Consider the following 10947-nt stretch of genomic DNA (forward strand, 5'->3'; position numbering starts at 1 on the left):
CCACCCGCACAGGTGCCAGACAGAGCTGGCAAACGGCCACGAATGGATGGTGTTTTTTATGTGCCACCGGCACAAGGGCCAGGCGAGGCTGGCAATGGACACGAAACGGGGCGGTGCTGGCAACGGTCACGAAACGGAAGGTTCTCTTACATGCCACCGGCACTGGTAACACATCTGCAATTTCCATTGATCGATTTCCATTCTGATCCTCACTTGCCTCAACGGGTCTTCACAAGTAGAGTTTCGACATGCCACCGGCACTGGTAACACATCTGCAATTTCCATTGATCGATTTCGATTCTGATCCTCACTTGCCTCAACAGGTCTTCACAAGTAGAGTTGATCCTCACTTGCCTCAACAGGTCTTCACAAGTAGAGTTGATCCTCACTTGCCTCAACAGGTCTTCACAAGTAGAGTTTTGTGTCCCAAGAAGGGAAGGTATGCATACGTAGGCTGGCTCCATCCCAAGTAGAAGGCCACGGGTTATGGACTCACTTGTCCTGCCGGGTCTTCTCGCGCACAGCACACTTCCAGAGGACTCGGTCTCTAGTCATTTCCTCAGTGAGACCTAAAGTTCGAAGGTCGTGCTTCACCACCTCGTCCCAGGTTTTCCTGGGTCTGCCTCTTCCACAGGTTCCCTCAACCGCTAGGGTGTGGCACTTTTTCACACAACTATCTTCATCCATTCTCGCCACATGACCATACCAGCGCAATCGTCTCTCTTGCACACCACAACTGATGCTTCTTAGGTCCAGCTTTTCTCTCAAGGTACTTACACTCTGTCGATTATGAACACTGACATTACACATCCATCGGAGCATACTGGCTTCATTTCTTGCGAGCTTACGCATATCCTCAGCAGTCACGGCCCATGTTTCACTGCCATGTAGCATGGCTGTTCGTACACACGCATCATACAGTCTGCCTTTCACTCTGTGCGAGAGGCCTTTTGTCACCAGCAGGGGTAAGAGCTCTCTGAACTTTGCCCAAGCTATTCTTACTCTAGCAGTTACACTTTCAGCACACCCGCCCCCGCTGCTGACTTGGTCACCTAGGTAACGGAAACTATCAACTATTTCTAGTTTTTCTCCCTGGAAAGTGACGGAAGTTGGTCTCAGAGCATTTTCAGTGTTTATTGTTCCTGAGCATCTGCCACATACAAAAACCATCTTCCTAGTTAGCCTTCCTTTGACATTGCTGCACCTCTTATGTGTCCATAGCTTACACTTGGTGCATCTTATAGAGTTTCTACCTACACCTTTTCTACAGATCGAGCAGGGCCATCTACCTGAAGGCGTTTGTGATTTGTCTACCTTCCTACTGATTTACGACTTTGGTTTTAGCTAGATTGACTCTGAGGCCCTTCGATTCTAATCCTTGTTTCCACACCTGAAACTTCTCCTCCAGTTCTGATAGCGACTCAGCAATTAGAGCAAGGTCATCAGCATAGAGGAGCTCCCAAGGGCATCCTGACTTGAATTCCTCCGTTATTGCCTGGAGGACTATGATAAATAGGAGGGGGCTGAGTACTGAGCCTTGGTGGACCCCTACCTCTACCCGGAATTCTTCACTGTACTCGTTTCCAACCCTCACCCTACTAGCAGCGTCCCTATACATGGCCCGCACAGCTCTCACTAACCATTCATATATCCCTAGTTTCCTCATTGCCCACCAGATAAGGGATCGGGGGACCCTGTCGAAGGCTTTCTCCATGTCAACAAAAGCCAGGTACAGGGGCTTATCTTTGGCTAGGGATTTCTCCTGCAGCTGCCTTACCAGGAATATAGCATCAGTAGTACTTTTCCCTGGCACAAACCCAAACTGCATCTCATCTAAACTAACTCTCTCTCTAATTAGTTGGGCTATGACCCTCTCCGTAACCTTCATCACCTGATCCAACAGCTTGATACCTCTGTAATTATTTGTATCTAGGGCGTCACCTTTACCTTTGTAGCAGTTGACTATTATGCTGCTACACCAGTCATTGGGTATGACTCCTTTGTGTATCACCTGATTAACTATATGGGTGACTAGGCTATAGCCGACACTACCAGACATTTTGAGCATCTCTGCAGTGATTCCTGATGGGCCTTCAACTCAATCAACACTGAAAGGTTTTATACCCGACTACTCCATAAAATGTTAAAAATTAAATCTTATACTAATTATATCTATTCTGAATCCAGTGTTGATTGAGTTGAAGGTGGTTCTGTCTCTAAAACTACTTTTATATATACAAATTAAACATTGAGAGATGTTCATTTTAGTACATCTATTTGAATGTCTTTTTCCTGTGTACTCAGAAGTAATATTCCCTAATAATTATAATAATATATATAATATATATATATATATAATATATATATATATATATATATATATATATACAGGGAGTGATGAATATATTGCCATCTGAATTTTAAAAAAATGAAAATAACACTGACATCTCATTTTAACAGATATATTTACCAAAATTACATGAAAATATCTTGAAGTCCTAAAAAGTAAATTTATTCAATAAAATTGCCATTTGCTTCAGCCTCCAGACAACTTCAGAATCTTCTGCAACTCTTCTGGATGGTCTTTTTGTTTAAGTTGGTGAATGCTGCCATAATTCTTGACTTCAGTTCATCTTTGGTGTTACAAGGAGTTTTGTTGGTCTCTCACTCAACTACGCCCCACACATAATAATCAAGTGGGTTGCAGTTTGGGGAGTTAATAATTGTTGTTGACAAACAACCACAGAAATTGTATACACCTCAATAGACGTCATTGAATGGTTGAAATTGCCGAAATGCAAGAAATTAAACAACAAATAGCTTACAAACTACAGAATTTTTTCAAGAAAGCCAAGAGAAAAATATGTTTTATGTAACATTCTACCAGTGTACGAAGTTTAAAAGTGTTTAGTTACATGGAAATTATTTTTAAAATCTGCTGGTCAAAGTGAAAAGATCCCAGGTTCCTTCTACAGTTAGGGAGTGGTACTTCCTCACGCAGCTGTCTTCATTCATAGTAACACATGGCCATACCAGCGCAGTCGCCTCTCTTGCACACCACATTTGATGCTTCTTATGTTCAACTTCTCAGGGCACTTACACTCTCTCTCACACACACACACTTTCTCTCTCTCTCTCTCACTTTCTCGCTCTCTCTCGCGCACATACAAAACACACACTTTCTGTCCCCCCCCCCCCCATCAACACATACACATGTCCATTTCCTCTCACTTTCACTTTAGGCCGACTTCAAACAAAATGTACATTTCCACCCACAAAAATAAATAAATAAATGTTTACGGAATTTATCGAACGCCGTAAGGTAACAGCTGAGCTGCGCGCGCACGCCTTCCAGGTGAAACGAAAGATTTCCCCCACCCCACTTCCTTGCATCATTTAACACACGCTATATCGTAGACTCGTTGCCCGGTTAGTACCGTCTGAATTAAATATGCGGTTTACAAATCCCTTATTGTGGGTTTAGTTTTGCCATTAGTGTGAATAAAATTCTAATGTTAACTCTATATTATGCAGAGAGATTAACTTCTGGAAACTTGCTCATTCTTTTACACTGATTTTTATTTTCACCAAATAAACCATTGATCGGAACTACCCATGCAAAAATAATTAATGATTGTATTATAAAGGAAAAGAATAAAACTTTTTAATGAGAACCATGTGTCTGGTGCGATGCAGCTAGTGCAGATACATTCGGTTTCAAACTTGTCAACTTTAGCCGCAAGTTTGCTCGTTGTGTCAAATCCAGTCCAATTATTTTATGGAAAAGTAAATTTCCAACATGGCTAAAACCAGGTACGAGGCAGGGAACGCAAGCAAAAGTAATTTCAGGTGTTTCCACAGATTGGGGTAAGATTTTAATATATTCTGATGGTACCACAAACCTTCTTTGCCATTACAGCTATATTGCATTGTGGTGTCATTGTCATTTCGTAATTCTATCAATTCCTCATGAACGTCGTCCTCGCAATCAACTGCAACGAGCTCAAACGGATTGCTATACCAATTTGGAATATTCAGCGCAATAACATCTTGAAATCGCTCCACCATGTCATCGTTCAGTGATTGTAAATAGTTGCGATATGTAGTTAAATCCTCATCAATCAATTCATCTTTTAAAGAATCTAGTTGTGGAAATTGATGTTTTGAGATGTTAGTCGTATACAGCACCAATTTTGAAATGAATATAGTGATAAATGATTTACAATCAACGAGAGTTTTTCTGCTTCCTGGCAATAACAGATTCAAATCATTTAATTCTGTGAATATATTACAAAGAAAAAAGATATCGCACCTTGCAGCCATCAATGAAGCGGATAATAGAGTATCTTCAAAGAAAGATATGATTATATGAAACAGTTCAACAAAGCGTAAAACACAGTTTCTTTTTGACAGCCACCACACTTTGGTATGGTATAAGAGTTTAGTATAGTCCTCAGTTGACAGAAAATTCGATCAGACAAGGGACTAAACTTCAATTTGCTCACAGTCTTCATAACTAAATGTAGTGTATCATTCAATCTACCGTTCATATTTTTGGCCACCAAATGCTGGCGGTGTGCCAAGCAATGAAGTTAGTATCTGGTGGGAAATTTTCACGCTTTAGGAGAGACGAAAAACCTCTGTATATTCCTATAACCGAAGGGGCTCAATAAGATGCACGGGCAAGAATATTACTGAGTGGGATATTACGTTCAAAAAAGGTAGGACTTGAGAGTGTGAAAAATAGTTGTACCTTTTTAATCAAGTGGCAATTTCTCTGTGAACAGCATTTCTTCATAAGGTCTTCACTGAAATAACGAACATGTACCATTATCAAACACTGATTGTCTACAACAGTTGACTTATCCACTTGCATAGAAAATCCAAAACTTTGTTATTTTCCATCTTAAAAGGAAAATAAGGCTAGAGAGGAGAAGCTTACCACTCAGTACATATGAGAAAAGATAGAAGAAAGTGGTAAATATGTTGAGAGTAATGTGCCTGCTTAAGGAAGAACATAAGAGTCTCTTAAAAAGTTCACTGGAGGAACGTGGTTTGTGGGGGGTCACACCAGTCCCTCTCTCCATCATCATCATCCGATTTTATATATCAACATAAATTTTTAATCTTGTCATCTCATTCGATCCACCAACCCCTTTGTTTGTCCTCTCTTTGTCTCTACTTTTATGGTAAATAAAAAAAAATCAGTTATTACTAAGTGAGGTCTTCATAATGTTATCGGGTGTTTCATGCAAAACCTCATCGATAACCGGACGAAGTAATGTTTTCCCAATTGTGTGAGACCTCCCAGACTTAGCAACAAGCAATGCAATGTTGTACGATGCTATCAACCCGTCATTCTCCTGCTTACGGTACTAGTTTCCTAGAATAGCGTGTTGAATGTTTACATTGTGAAAGAGGCGCTCAGTTGCAAATAGTATGACAATGGTTTGTCCTTCTTGTCAGAATGCTTTGCATGAAAGTGATAATTCTTCTTGTCAGAATGTTTTGCATCAAAGTGATACTTCAAGCGTGAAGGTTTCATTGCTTCATTGGTCAATATTTGATGGCAAAGGAGGCAAATTGGTAACTGACAGTTCAGAGGCGAGGGAATAAATCAAAACGATAAAAAAATCACTACTGCGCTGTTGACAAATTTACTTGACTGAAGACATCAGTGAAGGGAAAATGTGAAAACGAAATTCTACGGACGGCTTCAGATAGACAGTATAGTATTCGCAAAGAGAAGTCGATAAAGTAATCAGATGATAGGTCTTTACTGGAGCAAATAAGGATCGTTTGGCTACCAGCTTTTCAAAAGTTCATCGAAAATTTCAAAAGTTAGCACAATAATGTACCTTTCCAAGCTAAATTGCTGGGGTTATTCAACTTTTTTCAGGAAAATGCTTTTAAAAGTTATAGAGATTTAAAGTTTGGTCATTTTCACACAGTCAAGAAACACAATTTCAATGCTGTCATTTTGTGCGTTACCGCACATTTTGTCAATATCCAGAAAATAACAACTTGTGTTTTGATATGAAACTGTAGAATTACGCACGACATATAACCCCTCTTACCTTTTTTCTTTTTTCGGAGTTTTCAGAAAATTTGGATCTATTCGGTTTGAACGGCAGATTTTTTTTAAATTTCCATGTAACTAAAAAATTTTAAACTTCGTATACTGGTAGAATGTGTTTATAAAACATCTTTTTCTCTTGGCTTTCTTGAGAAAATTCTGTAGTTTGTAAGATATTTGTGGGGTTTTTTTCTTCAATTTCTGCATTTTCAACCAATCAATGACGTCTATTGATGTCATTCTACCAGTATACGAAGTTTAAAATTTTTTAGTTACATGGAAATTATTTTTAAAATCTGCCGTTCAAACCGAAAAGATTCGAAAATTTTTGCGAAATTGTATTCTACATGCGGGTCTTCATACTATTACACTAAAAAAAAATTCGTGATTTAAGGCCTAAGCCTTTTTGGCTGCTATTTTTAGCACATATGACAACCATCTCAATGGCTGCGACAAAAATATTCGATCGATAAAAAATAGTCAAATTGATATAAGTTTATCCTTATCCTAGGTTTAGATGGTTCTGCCACACTAGGCCACAGCGCATCTAAAATTGTGTACAAGTAGAATAAGTTGTACATATGCATCCCTGGATATAGGTAAATGCAGAATTGATTTCTAAATATTCTTTGACACCCACAAAATGTTCACATCACCCACCATTTTCTAGAAATTCGCCCATCGCCACCTCTAAGTTGAAATTGCCCACCGGTGGGCGATATCGCCCACTTTTTGAAGCTATGATATAGATATAGTTTAGCAGCGGTCTGCCCTTGGACAGGTTCTGGGCATGTGGACTTTTTCCAGCATTCTTTATACAACCTGGGAGGACCCATACACTCCCCTTCTGCTGTTAAGCAGATTGCTGGGACTTCGGCTACCTTGACTAGGCTTGGGATGAATTCTAGAGTGGTTTCTTGTTGCCTTCACCAGATGGGATTTGAACTCAGAATGCAGAGAGTCGGAAGATATGCCGTAAAGCATCCTGCCAACATACCAACGATTCTGGCACGCTCCCACCAATGGAGCAACATGAAATGAAGCGTTTTGTTCAACAACATGCCGCCTGATCCCAGAATCAAACCCATGATCTAGTGATCATGAGTACAACACTCTACTAGACTGCAGCCACGCTGGGGCACCGTCCTGAACAGCTCAGTTGAACGAAGTGACCCCAGTACTTTTTTTAAAGTTTGATACTTATTCTATTGGTCTCTTTTGTTGAGCTGCTATATGAAGGGGACGTAAACAAACGTTCCCCTTCATATCGAACGATTTTGGATGAACACGCACGCATATGCACACACACACACACACAGGCACACATATGCGAACTGTTCTATAAGTAAACAAATTGAATAAAAAGATGGTTTTCTGAAGAAATTTGGACAACAAACCATGAGTTGACTACACTTGCTTATAAGTAACTGGGGGTCTTTCACTTAGCGACCAGCAATTAGAATAATGAACCACGCCACGGTCAAGGGATAAGCTGTTCTTGGACCCTGTACTCCCAATTTCCTTTAAAAAATAGGGATAATAGCGGCCCGTCGGAGAAATGGGCCCCACAAGGTGGAGTGGCTGCTGCAGCAAGTACCACTGGACATTTTCCGCAGCAACACCCCCAGAGTCATTACTGTGGGGTGCGGCTGAGCACACCATTTGTTTAGAGATGTGTGGCCCATTGCTCCCACCCCTCCATCTTCTGCTGCTTTACCTTCCTTTTTTTCTTTCTTTTCCTTTCTTATCTGTTTTTTTTTTTTTTTACTTTTTCTTTGTATTCAAATTTGATGAAATAAACTATAAGTAAACTACGCACACATATAAATGCCTGGGAAAGCGTGTTTATGAACAGTTCATTGACATTCACGAAGACATTTCATGTGGTTTACAAACTTTATTGTTTTATATTAAAAAAATAATATTTCTCCTATCTTTTGCTAAAGATATGACCATAGATCAACACAAGCGAGACTGAATGAAAAAACACACACATACATATATGTATATATATGGGTAAATTTTGATCCTTTCACCCACACAGTTTTCACTAAGAAAAATAAAACTCGGATATTTTGCGTGGAATCAAGTACCCTGACCTCCTAATATGCTGCAAATCCCTTATTTTTGTACCGAAAAAAGGGGGTTGGGAGATCGCCCCCCCCCCACACACACACACATCCCGGAATCATTGGAATTTTTTTTTTTTTGAATGAATGAATTCCGGTAACCTAATATGCTACAAAATCATTTTGGGGGTTCGGTGGGGTGGAACCCTCGGAAATTTCACCTCCACCCCCATTTTCAAATATTTTTTTGCTATTTCTTTCTTTACCCATAATTTTAGATAACATTTTCGAGAGAGTGTGGATTACACTAGATTGAAAATTCAAAGAAGTTTGAAATGAATAAGTGAAAATGCCGAGGTTGTAGAAGTTAGTGGTAACGAAGTCAGTGGAGAGATAACAAACGATAAATTCATTTAAGAAGAAAAAAACTTTAGAGTTTTGGCATGTATGTGTGAAATGAAGTAAAAGTATATTAAAACAAAATATCTTTTTCCTACCTCTTAAAATCTGGATATAATATATATAATAATCCCAGATTGCAGAATAGATTTGAAAAACTAAAGCATTTTCCCTTTGAAATTATTGGCGCCGAAATGAGTTTCATTTTTGTGGGGTGGGGGAGAGAAAGAGTGGGTGACGAAGTTTACATAAACTTTGACTGGTGTGACAATATATCATAATTATATATATCATTATATAACATCATCAACTTTTAACGTGCCATCGGCACTGACACCGACCGTACCAGTTCCGGCGGCACCTAAAAAGCACCATTCCAGTATGATCGATGTCAGTGCCATCTGACTGGCCCTCGTGCCTGTAGCACTTGAAAAGCACCCACTACACTCTCTGGGTGGTTGGCATTAGGAAGGGCATCCAGCTGTAGAAACCTTGCCAGAACAGACTGGAGCCTGATTGCCGCCTCCTGGCTTGCCAGTCTTCAGTCAAGCCGTCCGACCCATGCCAGCATGGAAAGCAGACGTTAAAAGTTAATGATGGTATATAATGATATATATAATTATGATATATTATTACACCATTCAAAGTTTAGGTAAACTTCGTCACCCACTCTCTCCCCCTCTCTCTCCCACCACACACAAAAATGAAACTCATTTCCGCGCCAAAAATTTCAAAGGGAAAATGCTTTAGTTTTTCAAATCTATTCTGCAATCTGGGATTATTATATATATTATATCCAGTGATTTTAAGAGGTATGAAAAAGATATTTTTATTTTAATTTTATACTTTTACTTGTTTCATACACATACACAAACTAACGTGTTTTTTTTATTTTAGATTAATTATTTATCATTCTTTATCTCTCCACTGACTTCAGTACCACTCTAACTTATATAACCTTTGCATCTTCACTTATTCATTTCAAACTTCTTTGAATTTTCAATCTAATGTAATCCACACTCTCTTGGAAACATATTTCTGCAAAATGTTAACTAAAATTATGGGTAAAGAAAGAAATAGCAAAAATTATTTGAAAATAGGGATGGTGGTGAAATTTCCGAGGGTTCCACTCCACCGAACCCCGTTTTCCGAACCCCAAAAATGGTTTTGTAGCATATTAGGAGGTCACCGGAATTCATTCATTCATTCAAAAAAAAAAAATTCCAATGATTCCAGTATGGGGGAGGGGCGGCCCCCCCCCCCTTTTCCGTACAAAATTAAGGGATTTGCAGCATATTAGGAGGTCGGGGTACTTGATTCCACGCAAAAAATCTCTTTTTTTTTTCTTTTCCTTTCTTTTCTTACTGAAAATCGTATGGGTGAAAGGGTCAAATAATACCCAAATGGTTTTCTTTCGTGGTTGACCGGTGAACTAGCAGGCAGGGAAGGGGAGATAACTCTGAAATATCATCGCATATAACCATATCACTATAGCATTTGCCAGAGGTTGTTAGATAAACCGACGAAGAAGCCTCAATGTGATCAGTCGATCTGCTAGAAATAGCAACCAAATCTTTCTAAACCCACACACTTACCTACTTGGAAGACATGTCGGAGAACACGGTCATGGGTTTCCTTCACAAAAGTAAAAAGTGGAATAATCAAAGGCTTTCTTGATCTGGGTGAAGTTGATGTTAAACGAGCAACAACAACCATAACAGCAACAACACCCACAATAGCAACAATAACAATGATGGAGTGATCATAAATGGATCAACTTGATAGGAGTTAACTTATAATTAACATCAACAAAACCTTGCAAATAAACCAACAGGAGAACCCCAATCTGCTAGAAATAGCAACCAAATTTCCTTCTGTCATTATGTGCATGAGTGTGTGTGTGTGTGAGAGAGAGAGAAGTAGTTTATGTTGAGAGGGTAGCCTAAATTCCTATTGATAGACGAAGCTGTATCATGTCTCCATAAAGTTTACTATTGTGCCAACCATTTCTGGTGACCAAAACACAAGCTTGGATTTCGAATATGACCAAAATAGAATCATCACAACAGTTTTACTTAGCTAAAGGAAATGAAAAGCATTTTTTGTTTTTACAAATAGCTGAATTATTCAAATAGTATCAAAAAAATAAATAAAAGTGGTTAGATATTCACCACAAACTTCTCCATTGCTTAAAAGTTTTAGTAATTCAAAAACTTTCCATTGTATAGTCATCCAAATTTCACAGATAGAGAGAGGAAAACTATTTGGGATATTTTGGTGTTTTATTAAAATCGATAATTTCAATAAAATTATCATGAAAGAACACCTCAGTAATAACATAAAAAAGGTACTACTAGCGAACAGTGGTCCCGGTGTGCGCCCACGCGCAGTCGCGCATCCGCG

At 39.1% G+C, this 10947-nt stretch overlaps 1 protein-coding gene across 1 annotated transcript; it reads right to left on the minus strand.

Moving 5' to 3' along the window:
• Positions 1–3771: 3771 nt before the first annotated feature.
• Positions 3772–10260, minus strand: LOC118766052. The gene is made up of 2 exons (XM_036509206.1): positions 10140–10260; positions 3772–4247 (listed from the first exon to the last, which is right to left on the minus strand). The coding sequence occupies exons 1-2, from the start codon at positions 10258–10260 to the stop codon at positions 3772–3774; spliced, it is 597 nt and encodes a 198-aa protein (XP_036365099.1).
• Positions 10261–10947: the final 687 nt, after the last annotated feature.

The sequence above is a fragment of the Octopus sinensis genome, linkage group LG14 (genome assembly GCF_006345805.1).
Source record: "Octopus sinensis linkage group LG14, ASM634580v1, whole genome shotgun sequence".
Taxonomy (NCBI): Eukaryota; Metazoa; Mollusca; class Cephalopoda; order Octopoda; family Octopodidae; genus Octopus; species Octopus sinensis.

Bases quoted from the DNA above. Each gene is read 5' to 3' on its own strand.
- LOC118766052 (XM_036509206.1), bottom strand. From the start codon at position 10,260: ATGGTTGTTGTTGCTCGTTTAACATCAACTTCACCCAGATCAAGAAAG. The intron at 4,248-10,139 runs GTAAGTGTGTGG...TGTTATTGCCAG, and splicing joins CCGACATGTCTTCCAAGTAG to GAAGCAGAAAAACTCTCGTT.